Below are 23,259 nucleotides of genomic sequence, written 5' to 3' on the forward strand. Positions count from 1 at the left end.
CCTTCAAGCCTGCCATTAATCTATTCTCTAACTTCATTTTCCTTCTGCTTAGCGTGCAGTTCTCTGAATTGGAAGAAAGAATGCTGTGCATTTCTTGATGTGAAAAGCCGCATGTAAACAGAAAATGTTATTATAGGTGAATCATCTGGGGAGCATGAACTCCATAAAAGAAGATAGAGAAAGCGGGTTTGCAATTCTCTTCTATTTAGATCAGGTAAACGGCATAAGCAATTATGAGCATTGTATCAAATGTAAACCTAAGACAACGTTGAAAATCGTGCATTTCTTCAGAAAGTACAAGGAATTATAAAATAAGTACTGCATATAGTTTACCTTACACTGGATGTACATTATGTGTAGCTGTGCCTCATTGTCCTGGGTGATGATCTGCATCATATGGAGCTGCTGGAAAGCATTTTCATCCACTCGCTCAACCGCACATATACGTTGGACTGGAATAGACGACCGCACCTGACACACGGTACACAGTACAAAAATATTAGTGGATGTTTGAGTGAACTCAAAGATTCTGATTCATCAGCTCACAGCTCCCACATCAGCTTGGGGACTGACACAGTCTAAGAATAGTTTCAAATTTCAGCTGGAAAATGGTTAAAAAAAATTGAACACAGAAAATAGTTGTTCAATGCAAAGAGGAAAACAGAACATGTTTTAAAATCTAAATTTGAAAAACCTTGTTTGGAAAAATCACCCCATATACTATGATAACTGGGATTTTTAAAAATAAGGGAATTAGCAGGAGAATTTAAATTATAATGTGTTCTTGTTTTTTGAACACTGAATGAGCACTTTTATGAATACTGAATCCACAGGAAGCAACACAAACCACATGTATGATCACTCACAATAAAAGGTTACTGATTAACAAAGTAAGATAGGGAATTAGTAAATTAAACAACTTGATCCACCAGCAAGTTAATAAATGAATGCAGCAGTGAGCACTAGTGCATTGATGGAAAGGGGCTGATTTAATTGAAGCAAACTATAATCTCCTGGCATGTCACTGGGAATGATATAATTCAATGCAATGAGAATGCCAAAATCAAAACATATTTTTCTTAATTTATCAGCAGAATCTCAATTTATCGTTCCGAACAAATGCAATGTTAATTTAAGTGGATCTGAATTAGACGAGTGAATGTTCAATATCCAGGATCAAGCACCATCCCCTTATGATCTCCAGTTCGGCAACAAGGTCCTCAGCACTCTTGTTTTGGATCTTCCCTTTAAAAGTACACCTTTGACAGGCTCACCGGAGTGAATTTTAACCCCCAAAAATGAGTAGGTTGCACTTGGGTCAGACACTAAAATTATCATCGACCTCAAGCCTGACCTCAAACCACCTCCTTCTGGGTTTAATGGAGGCAGCAAGGGGCAGACAGCCAACTTGCTGTCAGGAAGTGGGTTGGCAATTTAAGAATGTTACTGAAGCTGGCAGCCTCTGATTTAACCCGCTTTGCAGGTTTACCAGTGCCCAGCCGCATTTCCGAGGTCTCAGGAAATCTGGCAGTTAAAGGGAGGTGAGGACTGCTTTGGGGAGAAAATAAGTGTCTTTACAGCACAGCTTGTGGGCCAGGAAAAGCAGGAATTCTACCCGTGGCTACCAGGTAGAAGTCCCGCCTCCTTCAGACCCTAGGGTTGGATTCGACTGCCCTGGGAACAGACTTCCATACCTGAGAGCAGGAATCGGACCTCCCTGGGATCCCAGAAGCAGCAGCAGACCTCCAATCTACTCCTGCAGCCTGCTCCAGAATCCTCCCTGTCCAATTGAAAGCCACGCTTGACTGGGAACCTGTTTTGGAGAAAACTCCACTGCACCCTGGGAAATCTGAATCTGGGCTTCCAGCCTAAAACTCCTCCGTTCCCTCCCGGCCTTTGCAACCCAGCCCTATCAATATGAAGGCTTTCTCTTTGACCACATCACAGCAGGAAATTCCATGTACATCAGCACAGTGAAATGTGATTCCATCCCTGATGAACAAGGGTCATACCTGAATGACGGGGTGGTAATCCTCAGCACCTCTCTGAACTCAGAAACCAGCATAGAAGGAAAGCCAGCAGAAGGTGTGACTGCCTGCTTTGTACTTGAAATTAAAAAGGCACAAATGGCCTAGACTCAGACCAATAGGATCAGTGCAAAGGCATCTAGTGCTGATGATTGAAGAACACAAATGAAACCAAACTGTAAAACAATGCTACCTAAGATAAAATAAATAGGTGTGTACACTGATGGAATACATAGTGTATATTCTGATGAATTTATAAACAGACAGTGGTATTATCCTTCCTCTGTGGGGCTGTTGATACAAATCTTCACCCATGGTTATGGGAAGCAAAATGACAAGAAGTGAGCCTTATCCTTAGTTCATTTTTGTTATTTAGTCTACTTACTAGCCCAAAATACCCTTGAGAATTTTGACAGACTATCATTAAATAATTCCAGTGGAAGTCTGCTTGAAGCTACTAGATTTGGCAGGAGCCCTTCCTAATCTAGGAGTTCTTGGTCTGCCTTGCAATGGACAAAACCTCCACCCACTCTCAGGAGACTAATGGCAGGGGGGGGCAAGGGGTGCCCTGGTCCAGGACGGTACACAAAGAGAGATGAGACATACTAGTCTCCAAGGAGGTGCTGGTGAGCCTCAGTGAGTAGTGAGGTAGGTTAGGGATGTAACCTGTACCCCTTTAGAGGAGGGTGATTTTTAATATAAATTGTACCGGGTCTCTTATATAGGGGTCTGGGCAACTTCTCTCCTCAGTAGTGATCAGGATTTTCCCACCCTTAAATCATAGGTACTAGAGAAGCATCAGTACTGGCACAAGAACCCTCTTTCAATATGGTGTCCTTGGCCAACCCAACAAACTCCTGCAGTGTCAGCATTGGCAGGCATCAGTAAGCAGACTCCTTGTATAACAGTTGGGATCACAGTGCATGGATTTATGAGCCCAATATACACAATGTTAACCTCTTCCCCTTTTTAATAAATCACTCTTAATATCCTTCAAAGAGCAATGTTTACATCTGGCAGTGAAATGTAAATTGTCAGCTATTTTATTTTGCCTTAAATAAATATTAATTTATTATTCATGTATATGGTGCCTCTCAATCATGTTGCCATCACTCTATGTAAAAAAAACATTTGTATGTATAAACTCAGAACATGTTGTTCCATGTTAATAGTTTAAAAATTACTGTCAACAAATGCTTCAAATATTCAAACTGTATTCCAGTCTGATATCTTAAGGAAGGCATTAACCCATTTGTTTTAAATGGATTAACACCACGGTTAAATCAGTGAGGGAGTGTGCAAACAAAAATAATCCAAACAAATCCATAATGACACTCAATAAGTCAGTTGTTCTATGTCTCTTAGATTTTAAGCAACATATTATAACTTCCTGACTTATGATGGAACCATTGGAAAAGCTGAACAATTCAGGAAAATGGAAATTAATCTTCTCTTTCATGGGATGTGGGTGTTGATGGTGAGGCCAGCATTTGTTACCCATACCTATATGTCCTTGAACTGAGTGGCTTGATAGGTCATTTCAGAGGGCAGTTAAGAGTCAATCACATTGCTGTGGGTCTGAAGTCACATGATGAGTTTTCATGGTCACCATCACTGAGACAAGCTTGCAGTTCCAGATTTATTCATTGAATTTAAATTGCACCAGCTGCCATGGTGGGATTTGAACCTGTCTCCCCAGAGCGTTAGCCTGGGCCTCGGGATTACTAGTCCACTGACATTACCACTGTGCCACCATCTCCCCCAAATTAATTTAAATTTAATTTAAAGAAAAATCTAGGCAGACAGTTAGTGAACGCGAGGCTGTTACTGTGCTGTTAGCGATATTAGAAACACTGTACTTTGGGTGAGGACCATTTCACTTTTTCCTTTGAACAAGGCATCCAATCAAGATCTATAAAGACTAAAGCATTATGTTATTGGCGTGAATATATAATGTGCTTGGGAAGAATTCAATCTCACTGCCATTATGAATGAGAGGAAATGTCCTCTTATAAAACAACCTTAAATTATTAACTGTTGTAATAGTTGTTTTTATGCCTCTGTCAAAAAATAAAATGAATTTTATTGTCAAGTTTCTTCCTTTCATTATTTTCAATGAAAGTACAGTTATAAATCTGTGTGTGCCCTCTTTCACTGCAGTCTTTTCTCATAATTAAACAGCAATAAACTATGATGCATTAATTCAATTTGAATTGCACAGTTCAGCTTGGTAACTCACTGCTTGTGAGAACTATTGACCAACATTCCATGAAACTCCACATCAGTGCTCCAATGCTGCATGGTCCTGCTGCCCCCTCTGTGCCAGAAATCAGTTCAGCTTGTCAGATTTACGAAGTAAGAACAGTTTGGCTCCCTCTATATGTCAAATGACGATGTTGGAAAATCATTATTCTTTGAATTGTTTCCGGCACTCTTCACGAAAGTAATGCGAGGAGTTATTTATCACTTTGGTCTTGAATCGTTCACGTATAGCTGAGAGTGACTTCCCACAACCAAAGGAATAGTTTTCTTTTAATTTAGTCTAATGATCCTAAACTTTAAGACATGAATTACCATATCAATAATAAAGATGATCGGTGTGTAATCTCCTCTAAGATTTTGGACAAACAAAAAGGGTTTTTGATAAATCTACTGCCAGGGCAGGAGGGTTTCCAGACTGCAATTAGGCTGAGATCAGAGTACAGAAGCTGTGCATCTAAATTGAGCTGATTCAGTTTGGGAAATATAGGAATTTGGTCCAATTCAAACTAATTAAGATTGATATAACCAATCCGCTTCAAAACCAAAAAAGGCAGACATGAATCTCAAGTCCGAAAGAAACCCAGCTTACATGGATGTATAGGGCTGGACTCTACCTTTTCCCTTTCAAGGAAGACAGCTGTAGGTAAATGAATCTCTAAATCGGTGAATCAGATATGCATATTATTATTAAAACTAATTGCACTTACCTGCCAATCCGGAGTCTTGGCATATGACAGCGTTTCACTGCTAAGCCAGAAATAGCGCTTTTTGAAGGTGAAACGAGTGACAAGGTTGACACCCTCTGCTTTCCGTTTGTGCAAGTAGCCTTCTTTAATCGTCACTGAAGGGTGAAACACGGCTCGTTGCTGAAGTTCAGTAACTAGGGGGAAAAAAGTTACATGACATGATCTGTGGTGCCTTTTCTGTACTTTCAATCCTTCAGAGACTGGAAAGAGTTCTTCATGTAAGAAGCAAGAGGTGATAATTCCAAAACAAAAACAGAATTACCTGGAAAAACTCAGCAGGTCTGGCAGCATTGGCGGAGAAGAAAAGAGTTGACGTTTCGAGTCCTCATGACCCTTCCACAGATAATTCCAATGTGCTACTCCTTGGCGTTATGGGAATGTTGCTAAATACTGCATTCCCAGGCTGTGATTTACCATCTATCGTATTATGGATATTTGCTGCAAGCGCCAAAGACCAAAGAATTGGAATTGTTACTCTAAGAGTGATTATTCCCATAACATGGAAATATAGAAACCTGTGAACTGGTTCAAGGCTCACTCAGGATTTCTATACTAATTTTCTTTGAACACTGTTAATGGGATTATACAAGCACTGGGACTTAGATTCATTTAAGTGACTCTACATTGTTGTAACTTGAACAATTCTGTGAGTCTCTTTCAATTTCCCCCATTTTTCACAGGTTCCTCTGGCGGACATATACTGATTCCCCGCACACTCCACTAAAGCCAAAGGCAGTCAGTCACTCTCTGCCTCCAAGTTAATACTCCCAGGTTTTGGGAAGTGTTGCTCTTCAGAGTTTCAAATTATTGCAAAAGGACAAGGAAGCAGATTGGGCCTATTGTAGGTCATTTAAAGACAATTAAATTCCTCATTTGTAACATGTGATTTGATGCAATGTGAATTGAACAAAAAGCCAGTTTGAAATAAAATAGAAAATAATGGAAACACACAGCAGTTCAGGCAGCATCTGTTGAGAAAACAGATAAGCTAAGGTTTTGGATGTAGCCCCTTCATTAAATCGAGGGATATCGCAGACGAACAGCATTTTTAAAAAGAGTCAGAACGAAGGGAAGAGGCCATGGAAAAAGAACAAACAGGAAAAGAAATAGAATGACCTGAAAAGTACTCAAGTGGATTAAGGCAGGAGATGGTTAAGTGGCAGAAGTGATACCAGCACGACACAATATTAACAGCTCTGAAGAAGTCATATGGACTCGAAACGTTAACTCTGTTTCTCTCTCCACAGACGCTGCCAGACCTGCTGAGTTTTTCCAGCGTTTCTGTTTTTATTACATAGGAAGCTTAATGAGAGAAATCAAAGATGCTAAAGACATTTAGCAAGACACAGAGAAGGTGTAAATTGCTGCAGGGGTGGGGGATTAGGTGGATGGAAAAGGAAGTGGGAAATTTTGCTAAAACAGCTTAGGAGCCTCAGAGCCACAAATGTTGAAAATAAAGCAAAATACAGCGGACGCTGGAAATCTGAATAAAACTCAAAATCGACAGAAAACATTCAGCAGGTTAGGCTGCACCTGTGGAGAGAAAAACAATTAAATGTTTCAGACCAATGACCTTCCATCAGAACTGGAATATCTGAAAGATTAATAGTTTTTGAGCAAGTAAAATTCATACCTTCAAGTTTCACTCATCTAGAATCAAATTGACTTAATCAGGTTCTAAAAATGTAAACTGCTTTAATGTACTTCAATCCTAAAATAAGCACCATGGGCAGAATTGTCCTAGAATTGCACTAAGGGGCCAGTGGATGTGAAAGATGACGTTTAACCCGCCAGCCACAATGGTGGTTTTTTGCGCCACATCACCCGCTTCCCGCCGCATTAATTATGCAGCCACAGGAAATGCACCATCTCATTGACGGGTGGCCTCTGAATCGCCCGCCATGCTGGTACCTCACCGTTTCCTCACTCCGGATGCCATATCTAAACTGCAGCCGCACACACAGTTCTCAATGCTTGCCTCAGGGCTGCTTCAGTGAAAATGCAGCCCTGAAACCCAAGAAGAGTTCAGTGACCTGTCACTGGAATGCCTTTTGGAGGCCCGATGTGATGTCCTCCACCCACAACCCCACCCCCCCCACCCCCCCAACCCCCCACCACCACCCTGGCTGCAGGAGGTCCAGCAATCTCACCATTCTGGCTTGGGAAGCAGTGACAGTGGTGGTTGGTGCCAATGCTGCACAGAAGAGGTTAGCCATCCAGTGCAGAAAGAGGGTGAATGATCTCATCCATGCCGCCAGGATAACCATCTTATCTCTCTAAACTCACACTCACAAGCCCATCACACATTCACTGGCATCTCACTCACTGCCAGCTCAAGGGACATCACCACTCACTCTCTCGCTCACACAATCACATCACCACCCAGCCTCATCTCCACTGGAGACTGCCTCCTCAACCCTTACCATCTTGAGGCCACTTGCCAGATCAACATGTACAGCCACACACACCCTGGGATACCCTCCTTCCCTTGTACAGCCCTCGCCCTGCAGCCGCTTCCCTTGCCTGAGGCCACTTCTCCACCTTCCCCAAGCAAGCCCTAGCCACACAGCTGTTAAATAGCCACCCCCACCTTACGGCTAGTCTGGTAGGTAGAGGCCTGCTCGTGTGCCTCCCTAAATGTGATGTGGTGCTGCCTATGAAGTCTGGCGCTGATGATTGCTGCCCAAAGCAAGATAGGCAAACAAACCTCAAAGTCCCAAGCGAAGTGCAGCTCGCCAGATGCCTGTCACTTATGCACAGTTGTGAAACATCAGTGTGATTCCCGGATGATCCAGCATTGGGGGGATGATTCCAGCAAGCGGGGCTTATAATGAGATGCTAAAGTATTGAAAGTAGGTTCCCGCTGTGCAATGGTGGGAAATGCGGTCTGCCATTGATGGGTGGAGCGGAGGATCGCAGTCTGCTTTTACGAGGGTGTGAAACAGATTTTTGCAATCTCCCGATATTTTCAGCTTCCACCCGCTATGATGCTCACCGCAAACGAAAGCCGACGATTCCAGCCCACGTGTTTAAATAAACTTTGCTCTTGATTCCAAAACACATTACTAACATTTCCTGATAAAAATTAAAAATATCAAATGTGCAACAAAGAATGCTATAAAGTTTTCACCTGCTAATTTTTAAAAAGTAGTAGAACAGTTGGATTGTCACTGTCTATATCTGAATGGTATCAGGGAGTGTGAGTTGCTATGGCAACGTGCACTTTGTAGTCTGGATCTATGGATAGTGATGGTAGAGGCTCGAATGTTCTTTCCCTCACATGGCTGACCAGGAATCTCTTCCACTCTCACTGCCTGCCATTGGCGTGTGTTGGAAAGATTTACAGGTTGATAGTCAACCTGTTTGGCCACATTATGAACACATCTTTCTTGCCAATTGGTGGGACTCAAACTGAAGCTTCTGGCTTAGTAGCAGGGACATTAGCCACTGTACCACAAGTCTCTGATCTGAACGATATACCATTACAATACTCTGAGGGTAGTCGGGATGTCCTGAGGTCGTGAAAGGAGCTATGTAAATGCAAGTTCTTTCTTTACAGTGCAACAAGAGTAAAATTTAGTCACTGAATTATATCTCTCATATTTATCTAAGAATGATTTCTCCCCCAAAATGTGCAAGTGTGCTTGCTTACGCACATAAAAATGCGCACACCTCGTCACACCGTGCAACTTCTCAAACAATCAGGTAGATCAGCTGCCACATGTTTCTAAGATGCATATTGGTTTCGAACAGTCATGTTGACAGAATGCAGAAATCTTTGCCCATTTACCAGCAGAGGGAGCATGGTTACACAAGTGCAAAACTGTAAGAAAAGTTACTGTTTCATGCAGCATGTAGGGTTGGTGGAGAAAACTTAACCAACAAAGCAAATTGCTTGTGCAGTCAAGCTGAAAGATATGGAATGCATTACCACAAAGGCAAAAATTGCAGAAATACAGGTGCGTTTAGTGTCTACGGTTCCTCAAGGATTTACTCAGCATAACCTTTCCAAAGGTGAAGCAACAAGGAGAGTGTCAGAGCACCTTGACTGAAGCATGTGAAAATCACACATAAAAAAAAGCATCTCTACTGTTTATTCAACTCCCACAAACACAAATGAAGCTTATATAATAAAGTTAATTACAAACATTAAATGTTATGCCAAATAGACCGTAGAAATGTGAAACTAAAATTGGAAGCTATTATGTTATAAATAATTATTCAAATACCATTCAGCAGAAATATGATAACACGCTGCTCACGCCTAAAAACAGGCCCGAAGTCGGCAGGCCAACTGCCGTGCCTGCCCCGTGGGTGCCAGTGAGAGGCCCAGGCTGCTCCGAGGCCTTGGTCTCAATAACACGTCCCTGGAAATCTGCAGGCACCAAGGTGCAGCTTACCGGCTCTGTGAGGGCAGAAAAAGAACTGTCCCCCATTCAGGGGTCCAATGGGCCGGGAGCAAGCCGGAGAATTTTAAATCGGGGCCCAGGAGGGCCACTCTGGAGGCCCACCAATAAAAAATGGAGTGTGGGGCCTATTTTTCAGTCTCTAGTGGAAGCTGCTAGTTAATTCTGGTTAAGCTACTCAAATTCTGCTATAACTTTGAGGAACATGCCCTCTAACCAAAGCTGCATCAATTGTGCTTGTGGTTGTTGGAGGTCAATGATCTCTGTTCCAGGACATCACTACAGGAGTTCCTCAGGGTCCAAGGCTCAACCATCTTCAGCTGCTTCATCCCAATTTTCAGACAAAAGGCAGCTACCCAGAAGCTTCTCACCTTTGGACCGAGTCTCCCCTGCCTATAGGCTAACGATTCTATGAAAAATTAGGTCAGTGCCTACAAAGTTTTAGAAAGCACTCTTGTTGAAGCAGAGATAGTCACTTGTACACAACTTTCAGTAGATCCACCTGGAGTTTGGCATTCAGCTGCTGATTTGGAGGCTCCTTGCTGATTGGTATTTCGAGATGGAACTTATGGCTTGAGGTGTGGTGTTTCATTATGGTTAAACTAATTGAAAGTTTTTAAGGTTTCGCGCCATGAGATGTAGAAATAATTAGAGCAAGACTTTCTCAAAAATCAGGCTGGCTATTCCAAAGTGTGCCAGAGCGATCTCTGTTCTGCCTCTAGTTGAAGTCAGGCAGAAACTTGTTCCATTGTTGATGTTGTTTTTGTGCTATGCTTGTGTTGCCGGCTCTCAACTTGCTGGGAGCAACAGCCAGTGACATTGCTAGTTTTTAGGCAGTCTTCCCCATTGCTTTGAAACTCAGGGCAGCTCACATCACATCACATCAGCTTTACTCCAGCTGAACCCTCAGGACATGACATGGTGCTGAACACGCCATCAGCATACAAACACATCCAAACAGCCTCACTGCAACACTGCCAGAGAGACAGAAATAATTACTGACATCAAGGCACCCACAGTTCAGGCATTTTCAGTCATCACAGAGCCACAGCTACTGCTGAACGTGCAGATTACTGTGGTAGCAACTGACAACTGTCTACATGGAAACCAACTCCACATGTTATGTGTTAACCCAGGGAAGTGGTACAATTAAATCATTCTCCTGTAACCCAGGCTACAAAGACAACAACTCAAATATTGGAGAGAGGTGGGGCAACATGAACCACGGCCCTGGAGAAATGACACAAACCCTTTATCCCCTTTTACTCTCCTTCCTGATATACTGAAGAGAGCTAAAGTCACAGCAACAACTGTAGCAAAATCGAACATCAACATTTGGAATACTGAATCTCCTTAGCAACCTGCAGTCCAGCAACAAGCTGTTTTTCCGTGGATACCTTCAGTCAGCCCAAAAGATAAAGAAAATAATTCATAAATTTAATAAATTAATTAATTTTCTCAAAATACAGATACCAATATCCAGAAAATATCAATAATCTCTAGTATTCTTTGATTTGCTGTTCAATCTACTGTGCATATAGTACAGAGTTAAAATGTTGCAAAGAACATATCTTTTTATTTCTGTTGGACTGTGGATTGAAATTACAATGGCTGTATTTTGAAGGACATGTCCACTGGAATAGTGTAAGGGATAACTACAATGGTGCTGTTCTGGAACAGAGTGTGCCATGAAAGACAGGATAGTGCCGAGGAAGAGTCCAGTCTAATGGGGAACTGCCTGGCAACAACGTTTTAATTGGCTCCTGACCAGGTGACCGAGGTTTGTGTGAGAGCAGTGCAGCAGAATAGCTCCTAGCCTGAAAGGAAAAAGACCTAAAACCTCTTGCTCCTGTATGTGGAAGATTCTAGTAAATCCACAATAATAGCTAGCTGGCTTTTCCTCCTCATATCTCTATAACTTGCTCTCTCTCTGAATACCCCTGTCAAGAGGAAAAGGGAAAATCACTGTTAGAGACATTGAAAGGCAAGTGCTCAACCAGTGAACTAAAGACTGAAAGTGCTGGAAGATCATCTCTTGTCATCAACAAGAACTGAAAGGGATTTGGAAGACAAAGATCAAAATCAACCCATCAAATCCTGTACTCCGGAATTGTTATTATTGAACTGTTTTATCCCACCCTTAAAATCCATGTTTTGTGTGCCTCTTCTGCAGATCTCTTCTCTTTCAAATGTTGACTGGTCAGTTGTTTCCTAATTAAAGTATTTTTCTAATTAAGAACATAAGAAATAAGAGCATGAGTAGACCACACAGGCCTTTGAGCCTGCTCCACCATTCAATATGATCATGGCTGATCTTGGGGCTTCAACCCCATTTCCCCCCTATCCCACTCCAGATCTCCAGCATTCATAGCTTTTCTTTCTACATTGAGAGGCTCAATTCTTCTGCTACCTGAGCCAGAATTAGTCAATGTGGGACAGGCAGGTCACTGTACATTTTCCATGACCACTATCATGTTCAAATTCAGGATAGCTGTCCATAGATATTATAACTGGCTGATATTGAAAAGTGATATGTTCCTTCTATGGCAGTTACCACTTTTACTGAACTTTCACCATAAACATTATTTCAATTTAAAGGTCAGAGTTTTTATGAAAACTGGATGAGCATATAAGCAAGCAAGAGGGTTTATCTGAAATGAATTCAAATACATGGGGATAGGTTATCTCCATGAGTGCCAGGGTGTAACAGCTTGACAGGGGAAAAGATTCTTATCATGAAACTGGGCACAAGTTGCTTATGATTTTTTTGCCCATTGCTGAAAAAAAAGAGGCATGTTGTCAAAGCTTTTCACCTTGCACTTGACAGGACAGATGCAAGAAGACCAAATTTCAAAGGGAGCAACAATTTATACTGTATAAGATTGGTGCTGATTGGTTGGCAAGTGAGCTCTGATTGGTCGAGGTGTTACCATGGAAATGCACCAGGGAACAGTTATCCCTTAAACTTTGTTTAAATTCAAAAAAGGCAGGTCAACTCTGATTGATTGAGGCATTGCCATGGGGAGTGCACCAAGGAACATTTGTCCGGCTGTCCCATTGCAGTATAAGTTGTTGTTCCTTTTGAAATTTGGTTTCTTGCATCTGTCCTGATGAGTGCAAGGTGAAAAGTTTCGACAACATGTCTCTTTTCTCAGCAATTACTCAAGTTCTGTACTACATAGCAACTGTTTTTTGTCCATTAAAATGAATGGATGTGAAACCATGACTAGCTTATAACACAATTTTGTGATAAGAACTTGCATGTTGCCAAGCTCTTATGCCCAGCACTGAAGAGAAATTCTATCCCACAGTACTGGAGAATAATGTAGCAAAATATATAGTAGTCCCTGATGATGGTTTATTACTGAGAACATACAAAGGTATAGAATGAAAAAGGCCACTTGGCCCATCAAAACCCTCGAGCTACCCTGACTCTCTCACCAAAGGGTGTCTTTCTCATTAGAGTTGTCACAAAATTGAAACTATATATTGGGATTTGAAACCATGAAATCCACCTTGAGCTGCAGCTGTGAATTTGAATAAAATCTGAATTTGAATACTGTATATGTAAGGTAGCCAGAGAGAATAAACTCAGCAGTGTGCATCGCATTTAATTCAAATGAAATGTCCGTGTTAAAAGCTTCCTGACACAAGATTAATTGTTCATTTTTTTAAAAAGGGTTTTGGGAACTGTTTTGAAGTGTTTATTGCATTACAGAGAGCTTTCTTGGAAATTTAATTTAATCATTAAATATTTTCCAACCCATGAGAATGAGGAATTCATGTTATTTTCAATAGGAATTTTCAAAGCCAGTTTCAGGGAGATTACAGAATCTTAAAACCTTTTGGAAAGAACAAGCTTACAATTTCTTTATGTGTCACAAGCAGGTGTCATTACTTCCCATGTAGCAAAAAGCTTGCTAGTGACATACCACACAGAGGAAGTTTCATCCTTCAAATAGGAAAATGCTCTCATTTATGCAATAATTTTTATTTCAAAAAAATTACACATACATCTATTAAATTATATCAATAATATCAATCATAAAACAATTAAACAAAATTAATCATGAGAACTTTTCACAGTCTGGTAGATTACAGCCGTCACAATAGGAAAAAAGTGAAAGTTTGGTTCATGATAAATTATTTTCCACATATCAATAAGTTTCCTCATATGCAAATCACTGTAATGTTTGCATATTGACGAAAATCATTACCTCAATAATCGACTCTCTTTGTCACTATTATTAATTCTGATGGCAGTGCTTCTCAAGGGTAACTAGGGATGGGCAATAAACGCTGGCCCAGCCCACGGAGCCCACATCCCGGGAATGAATAAAAAAAAGTGTTATATTTAACTTCTCAATGTAATAAAATAATTCCAACATTGTGATTATATTTAATGCTCTGCCATGGGCACTAAACATACACAAACCTGGAATTTCCTGGAAAGTTTTGACACAGCTACTGTGTAAGAGGGGAGCTGTGCCGTTTTTACTGTGGAAATTCAAACGTAACTGGGTTTACGTGGAATCTATGCCAAAATATAATTAAATTTACTCAGCATCTACTTGTTTCTTAAATGAGTCCAGATATTTGGAAACCGTTTTAACTGTTAATCACACCATGTTAAAAAAAATACGTCATTGCGGCTGTCTAAACCTAAGGCTGGAATTGTCCTAGATTTGCACCAAGTGCAGTAGCGGGTATGCAAAAAGACGTTTTAGTCACTGGTTGCAATGGGGAGTTTTCATGCCGTCTCGTCCCCTTCCAGGTACATCCTGTCTCATCAATAAGGCACTCATGGGAAACACTCCGGAACGCTGGTGGGCAGGCTCAGGTTTGCCCACCACGCCTTGGCCTCAGCGCTTCCTCGCTCCGGGCACCATTTTTAAGGCGCAGAAAAAATGCCTACTTCATTTCTACAGGTCAGGGCTACTCCAGGTGACAGGTGCCCCGAAAAACAGGAAGATGGCAGCCCCCAAATTTTGTGACGCCTCTTTAGGGTGGCTGCTGGAAGCAGTGGAAGGCCGCCTTGATGGCCTCTAGCTCCGCTCTAGCTGCAGGAGGTCCACCAGAGTCACCAATCCAGCCTGGGAGGTGATGGCAGCGACAGATAGCGCCATATAGAGCAGGTCAGCCATCCAGTGCAGGAAGAGGATAAATGCTCTCATCCGGGTAACTCAACCACTTCATCACTCTCAGCTCACACACTCACAAACCCACCAAACATCCACAGGGATCTCACACCTCAAGGGCCAATACCACTAACTCTCACACACACCGTCACATCTCCATCAGGCTCATATCCTCTGGGCTCATCCCGTCTATGGCTCCGTTCACCACATAAACATTCCACGCAGTGCCATGCGTTCTGCTCACACTTTCTCCATCTGTTTTCATGCAGGAGAAGCTGGCTCACATCAGCAGGGAGAGGTCCCAGACTGGGGTGGAGTGACCCACATTAGGCCACTCACTCACTTTGAAGAGCATACCATCCTGCACCATATCATCCCTCTGTCAATGTAATTGTGAGTGCTCTCTCTCCTGCTTTTGACCTTGCTGCTATGCACTAATTATCTCTACTTTGGTTCACAGGGAGCTCTGCCAAGCAACTGAGACCCTCAGCCAGCCAGCCCCTCAGCGCCATCGACATCCTCATCTCCAGCCAAGAGGACACCTCCTCCATTAAAGAGCTGGAAATACGCAGCCTGGAAGACCCATCATAGTGCTTACCCACACCCTGCACCAGCACAGAGACGCACACCTCGGTGAGACCTACATCTAGAGCAGGCTTGGGTTCGCAATCTTGTGGTCACCACATGGAAACGCGTCCGCAGGAGGTGGAGACAGGTTCAGCTGAGCTCCCTGGCACTCGGAGGACTGTTGGGGAAGAGGCATCTGTGAGGTCCAGGTCAGATGGTGAGCCTCTGGATGCGGTCCTCAAACTCATCATGGAGAGTCAGCAGAAGGCAGGGGAACATCACGCAGAGCTGTTATAAGCCCTCAACAGAGCGGCACGTGAGTCGGAGGAGTGCATCCGCCTACTCTCTGATGAAGTGGTGCCCACATGTGTATGGTATGAAGGTCTCCATGGGGAGGATGGCGAACGCCAGGGAGACCCTGGCTCAGCAGAACGAGGAGAGGTATGCAGACCTGCACTCCATCGTGGTAGCCGTGGGCAAATTCCTGCAGTGGCAACATGAGAGGGAAACGGGGCACCTCGACGTCTCTCCAGGTGCTCCTTCCCCTCAAGGAGTCAGGCCGGGGCCCTCGGGTACTCAAAGGGAGGAGGAGCGGCAGCTGGACATCCCTGGGTCATCCACTCAGGAATTCCAGAGGCTGTCCTCTTCCTCCGAGTCCCCTTTGCCTGTAACCTCCTCAACCTCTTCCTCTGTCACCACAGAGAGGGAGCAGCTGGCCCACAGGAGGACAGCAAAACAGGCCTCTGGAGATACATGCCAAAGTCATCAGAGGCAACAGGGTCTACCACTGCACAGGCTGTGTCCACCCCTGCTGCAGATGTCAGGGCAGCATCTAGAGGAAGTGCTAGGCCTAGAAAAGTTAAGAATTTCTGATCACAAGTGGTTGCACGGGTGAATACATTCTGTCACTTTATAATCTGAAAATATATTCACTTTCACTGAATAATGTGAAATGTTGTCTTTCAACTTCAGTGACAGGCTTCGCAAGTCCTCCCCCTGCATCCCTCCACAACTAGCATTTCAGCTGCACACATCCGGACCACAAATGATTCTGGGCAGAAAAGTCTGTGTGTGGCAGGGCCTTTTGGTGCCTCGTTCAAACATTCTCCTATGCAAATGGAGCCTTCATCCATCACACTCATCTCGCTGTTGTATTTTCAAAACAGCCTGCTAGGGTTCTCTTCCAGTTGTGCATCTGAGCTGACCTGCATCTCCACCTACCCATTGACTATGCTGCCATGCAACACCTGCGCCTGTCCTTCCCAAGGCTCCACTTGCTTTTGACTTTTGTGAAATGGTATCTCAAGTTTGAGATAAGCTCCCATGTCCTTCCCCATCCCCCAGTCTCCCATGCCCTTTCCCCCAGCATAGGTGACCCCCTTGGCATCACCTTCTACCTCCCTACCATCACTTATCAGTCTGAATCCTTGTCATTCCAGTATGTCCAGGAGAATGTGTGCATTCCCTACCTTCCTAAAAATCCCAGCCCCATCCACATTGACCTGCCCAGCCCGCTCTTTCCCACCCCCAGGGTCTGTGTCTGCCTCCGAGTCCCCACCAACCACCCTCGCCACCCCATCTCCCGTTACTGACACACCCTCACCCTCCCACTCTACCTGCTCCCTCTGTCCACTCTCACACTCACCGTTCCCTCCCACTATGCCCACCCTAACCCCAGGAGGCAGTCATTGACTTCACAGACCCCTCCCTTGCACATTCACCTGGACATCTCCATCCTTACACCCTTCTCCACCCTTATTCTCTCCTCACCCCCGGACACCATCCTTCCCCCCCCCACCCCCCGACTCCTGCCCTTCCCCCCCGAACTCTCTTCCTTACACCTTCCTCCCCCCTTACACCTATCTTCCCACTTGCAGCATTCAGCCCCATTACACCCTCCTGCCCCAGACTCCCTCCTCCCCCCTCCCAACCTCACCCTCCACACGGTACACCTTCCCCTCCCACTCACACCTATATCTCCCTCTGCCCCCACACCCCCCATCGATCATCCGTAGCAGCCCATGGCCAAGACCATGATGTTCCGAAGCAAGCCCAAAACATCGAAGGAGACATCCCACCTTCCATGAACTGCTTCGTGGAGGAGCCATGTGTTTAAGGATCTACCCTGCACGTTCTTCCAGGGTCCAGTAGCTGTAAGGCTCCAGCATCATCTTCTCCTCGGATGTCTGCGGTCTGTGCAAGGCCCAAGAGGTAGGTCCAACTTTTAAACATATAAAATTCTGACAGGGCTGGACAGGCTGGATGCAGGGATGATGTTTCCTCTGGCTGGGGGGGTCCAGAACAAGGGGTCACAATCTCATGATACAGGATAGGCCATTTAGGACTGAGATGAGGAGAAATTTCTTCACTCAGAGGGTAGTGAGCCTATGGAATTGTCTACCATAGAAGACTGAGGAGGCCAAGTCACTGAATATGTTTAAGAAGGAATTGGATAGGTTTCTAGACTCTAAAGGCATGAAGGGGTATGGGGAGAAAGCAAGAGTATGGTGTTGAGACAGAGGATCAACCATGATCATACTGAATGGCAAAGCAGGCATGAAGGGCCGAATGACCTACTTTTGCTTCTACTTTCTATGTTTCTATGTGTCTTTGCACATCACACTTATCCAGACATGTTCTGGGCCGGTGTGTTTTCCCACTGCCGCAACGGTAAATCGGGCATTGGGGAACAATTCCGGCTGGGCCTTACTTCACATCCAATTACCGGGATGCAAGTCGTGTTCATGCCGGCCTCCAGCGGGACTCATGTTCCACCATGGTGGACAACATCGGATGATCCCGCTGTGATCTCACGCCAGCATGAAACTCATTCCACACGCTGAGTTCTACCTCCCTGCCCACCACGACGCCCGCCACCAATGGGACCGGACAATTCTGCTCTAATTCTTCATAACCCTGTACCCTCTTACTGGGCTGCCTTAACATAGATTAAAGTATTGCATTGGATTTAGAAAAATACAAAAGCAGAATTTTTTTTACAAGGTGTGAAACTTGTTAATGATGATGTTCAGAGAGATTTGGGTGTGCTGGTGCAAGGAACTCCAGTTGCATGTACAGCAAGCAGTTAAGGCAAATGGCACATTGGCCTTTATTGCAAGGAGATTGGAGTACAAAAATAAGGAAATCTAGCTACAATTATACAGGGCTTTAGGGAGACCACACCTGGAATACCGTGTGCAGTTTTGATCTCCATATTTAAGGAAGGATATACTTGTACTGGAGACAGTACAACGAAGGTTCACTAGATTTGTCCCTGGAATAAGTGGGTTGTCCTATGATCAGAGGCTGAAATTAGGCCAATATTCCCTGAGGTTCAGAAGAATGAGAGGTGATCTAATTGAAACATACAAGATTCTGAAGGTAATATCACCAGCTTCAACACCTCTTTGTCCTTTTGTCTGTGACATCTTTTGGTTATCTCCACCTATCACTGGCCCTCTATCCAGCTCTACCTGTCCCACCCACCCCCCACTTAAATCTGCTTATATTTCACCTCTTTTCTATTTTTCCTTAGTTCTGTTGAAGAGTCATACGGACTCGAAACGTTAACTGTGTTCCTCTCCACAGATGCTGTCAGACCTGCTGAGTTTTTCCAGGTATTTTTGTTTTTGTTTAAGATTCTGAAGGGCCTTGTTATGGTAAGCAAAGAGATTGTACCCTCTGGTTGAGGAATCTAAAACACAGGAGCACAGTCTCAGGATAAGCGGTCAATCATTTAGGATCGGAATGAGGAGAAATTAGTTTGCTCAAATGGTTGTGAATCTTTGGAAATCTTTAAAAAGAACAAAGTACAAAGAAAAGTACAGCACAGGAACAGGCCCTTCGGCCCTCCAAGCCTGCGCCGATGATAGTGCCCGTCAACTAAAACATTTTGCACTTCCGGGGTCCATATCCCTCTATTCCCATCCTGTTCATGTATTTGTCAAGCTGCCTCTTAAACACCACTATCGTACCTGCTTCCACCACCTCTTCTGGCAGCGAATTCCGGACACTCCCTACCCTCTGTGTAAAAAACTTGCCCCACACATCTCCTCTAAAGTTTTCTCCTCTCAACTTAAGTCTATGTCCCCTAGTAATTGACTCTTCCACCCTGGGAAAAAGCTTCTGACTATCTACTCTGTCCATGCCACTCATAATTTTGTAAATTTCTATCAAGTCGCCCCTCAATCTCCATCACTCTAGTGAGAACAATCCGAGTTTCTCCAACCTCTCCTCATAGCTAATAACCTCCAGATCAGGCAGCATCCTGGTAAAACTCCTCTGCACCCTCTCCAACGCCTCCATATCTTTCTGGTAATGTGGTGACCAGAGTTGCACACAATATTCTAAGTGTGGCCTAACCAAGGTTCTATACAGCTGCAGCATGATTTCCCAGCTTTTATACTCAATACCCCTGCCAATGAAGGCAAGCATGCCAAATGCCTTCCTGACTACCTTATCCACCTGCGTTGCCACTTTCAGTGACCTGTGGACCTGTACACCCAGATCCCTCTGCCCGTTGATGCAATTAAGGGTTCTGCCATTTACTGTATAATTCCTACCTGTATTAGACCTTCCAAAATGCATTACCTCACATTTGTCCGGATTAACCTCCATCTGCCATTTTGTTGGCCAAGTCTCCAGCCGATCTATATCCCGTTGTATCCTTTGATAATCCTCTTCACTATCTGCAACTCCTCCAACCTTAGTGTCGTCTGCAAACTTACTAATTAGCCTAGTTACATTTTCTTCCAAATCATTTACATATACTACAAACAGCAAAGGTCCCAGCACTGATCCCTGCGGAACACCACTAGTCACAGCTCTCCATTCAGAAAAGCACACTTCCACTGCTACCCTCTGTCTTCTATGACCAAGCCAATTCTGTATCCATCTTGCCAGCTCACCTCTGATCCCATGCGATTTTACCTTCTGTACCAGTCTGCAATGAGGGACCTTGTCAAAGGCATTACTGAAATCCATGTCGATAACATCCACTGCCCTTCCATCGTCGATCATCTTTGTCACTTCTTCAAAAAACTCGATCAAGTTAGTGAGACACGACCTCCCCTTCACAAAACCATGCTGCCTCTCACTAATACACCCATTTGCTTCCAAATGGTTGTAAATCCTGTCACGAAGAATCTTCTCCAATAATTTCCCTACCACTGACATAAGGTTCACCGGCCTGTAATTTCCTGGATTATCCCTGCTACCCTTCATAAACAACGGAACAACATTGGCCATTCTCCAGTTCTCTGGGACCTCACCCATAGCCAGTGAGGATACAAAGATTTCTGTCAAGGCCCCAGCAATCTCCTTCTTTGCTTCCCTCAGTACTCTGCGGTAGATCCCATCTGGCCCTGGGGACTTATCCACGTTAATATTCTTCAAGATGCCTAACACCTCCTCTTTTTTGAGCTCAACATGATCCAGGCTATCTACACACTCTTCCCTAGACAAATCGACCACTAAGTCCTTCTCTTTGGTGAATACTGATAAGAAGTACTCATTTAGTATCTCTCTCATTTCTTCTGGCTCCACAGATTTCCACCTCTGTCCCTGAGTGAGCCTACCCTTTCCCTGGCTACCCTCTTGCTTTTTATATATGTATAAAAGGCCTTGGGATTTTCCTTTATCCTGGTTGCCAATGACTGTTCATGACCCCTTTTAGCCCTCCTGACTCCTTGCTTAAGTTTCTTCCTACTTTCTTTTTATTCTCCACAGGCTTCATCTGTTCCCAGCCTTCTAGCCCTTATGAATGCTTCCCTTTTCTTTTTGACTAATCTCACAATATCCTTCATTATCCAAGGTTCCTGAAACTTGCCATGCTTATCCGTCATCCTAGCAGGAACATGCTGGTCCTGAATTCTTATCAACTGATGTTTGAAAGCCCTCCACATGTCATTTGTTGATTTGCCCTCAAACATCCGCCTCCAGTCTAGATTCCTCAGTTCCTGCCTAATATTGTTATAATTAGCCTTCCCCCAATTAAGCACCTTAACCTGAGGACTCCTGTTATCCTTATCCACCACTTGAAACTTACTGAATTATGGTCACTTTTCCTGAAATGCTCCCCTACTGAAACTTCGACCACCTGGCCAGGTTCATTCCCTAATACCAGGTCCAGTATTGCCCCTTGCCTAGTTGGACTATCTACATATTGTCTCAGGAAGCCCTCCTGGATGCACCTTACAAATTCTGCACTATCCAAACTCCTAGCACTAAGTGATTCCCAATCAGTATAGGGAAAGTTAAAATCACCCACAACAACCCTATTGCTTTTATATATTTCCAAAATCTGCCTACATAACTGTTCCTCAATCTCCCACCGTCAATTGGGAGGCCTATAGTAAACTCCCAACATTGTGACTGCACCCTTCCTATTCCAGAGCTCTACCCATATTACCTCGCTGCATGAGCCCTCTGAGGTGTCCTCCTGTTGTACAGCTGTGATATTCTCCTTAACCAGCAGTACCTCCCACCTCTTCTACATCCCTCTCTATTCTGCCTGAAACATCCAAATCCTGGAATGTTTATCTGCCAGTCCTGCAATCCTGTCCACCCTTCAACCAAGTCTCTGTAATAGCAATAACATTATAGTCCCAAGTATTAATCCAATCTCTAAGTTCATTTGCCTTACCTATTATACTTCTCGCATTGAAACAAATGCATTTCAGACCCCCAGTCCCGCTGTGCTCAGTAATTTCTCCCTGCCTGCCCTTCCTCTTAGTCCTACTGGCCATAGTCACTGGTTCCCAGTCATTTATTTCACCTGCTGACCTATTGCTCTGGTTCCCACCTCCCTGCCATACTAGTTTAAACCCTCCTGAATGACACTAGCAAACCTCGCAGCCAGGATATTGGTGCCCCTCCAGTTTAGATGCAACCCGTCCTTCTTGTACAGGTCCAGCTGCCCCGGAATGATCCAGATATCGGAAACTCCCTCCTACACCATCTGTTCAGCCACATGTTTAGCTGCACTATCTTCCTATTTCTAGCCTCACGGGCACGTGGCACAGGGAGTAATCCTGAGATTACAACCCTAGAGGTCCTGTTTTTTAACTTTCTGCCTAACTCCCTGAACTCCCGCTGCAGGACCTCGTCATTCTTCCTGTCGTTAGTATCAATGTGTACCTCGACCTCTGGCTGTTCTCCCTCCCCCTTCAGAATGTCCCGTACCCAATCAGAGACATTCCTGGACCCTGACACCAGGAGGAAACATACCATCCTGGTGTCTCTTTCACGACCACAGAAGCGCCTATCTGAGCCCCTGACTATAGAGTCCCCTATGACAATTGCTCTTCTGTGCTTTCACCCCCTCTGCTGAACAACAGAGCCAGTCCTGGTGCCACTGCTCTGGCTACTGCTGTTGTTTTCCCCTGATAGGCCATCCCCCCCAACAGTATCCATAATGGTATACCTGTTAGAGAGGGGGACAGCCACAGGGGATTTCTGTACTGACTGCCTGCCCCTTCTAGCGGTCACCCATCTATCTGTCTGTACCTTGGGTGTGACCACGTCTGCAAAACTCCTGTCAATGACACTTTCTGCCACCTGAATGCTCCTAAGTGCTCCTAAGTGCATCCAACTGCTGCTCCAACCGATCCATGCGGTCTGTGAGGAGCTGCAATTGGGTACACTCCCTGCAGATGTAGTTGTCCAGGACACTTGAAGCGTCACAGATTTCCCACATCCCACAGGTGAAGCACTTCACCCCAGCAACTGCCATTTCTAGAACTGTTTAGTAAATTAATTTAAATCTAATAACTGCTTATTGACTCCTTATTAACTATACGTTCCCTAGGGCTAGATTTCTACTATAAATGCTAAATTCTAAGAACAGTAATCCCCTGCTTCTGGTCTAGATACCCTCTACTTATTAATTAAGTGATTAATTAATTTAATTTAATTAATTTAAATTACCCCAGAGGTTTGTGGATGCTCCACCATCAACTTTATTTAAGGCTGAGATAGACAATTTTTTGGTCTCTCTGGGAATTAAGGGATGTGGGGAGTAGGCAGGAAAATGGACTTAAAGGCCAAGATCTGCAATGATCATATGGAATGGTGGAGCAGGCTTGACAGGCCATGACGTCTTACTCCTATCTAT

At 44.1% G+C, this 23,259-nt stretch overlaps 1 protein-coding gene across 1 annotated transcript in view; it reads right to left on the reverse strand.

Moving 5' to 3' along the window:
• Window positions 1-23,259, reverse strand: part of LOC121286019 (rasGAP-activating-like protein 1) — a 299,053-nt gene that overhangs the window by 18,962 nt on the left and 256,832 nt on the right. Inside the window, exons 16-17 of the mRNA XM_041203040.1 lie at window positions 4,997-5,169; window positions 334-471 (exon numbers count right to left, since the gene is read on the reverse strand). Of these exons, the coding sequence (XP_041058974.1) occupies window positions 334-471; window positions 4,997-5,169 (311 nt within the window). The remainder of the gene's footprint in view (window positions 1-333; window positions 472-4,996; window positions 5,170-23,259) is intronic.

Source organism: Carcharodon carcharias, chromosome 13, assembly GCF_017639515.1.
Source record: "Carcharodon carcharias isolate sCarCar2 chromosome 13, sCarCar2.pri, whole genome shotgun sequence".
Lineage (NCBI taxonomy): Eukaryota > Metazoa > Chordata > Chondrichthyes > Lamniformes > Lamnidae > Carcharodon > Carcharodon carcharias.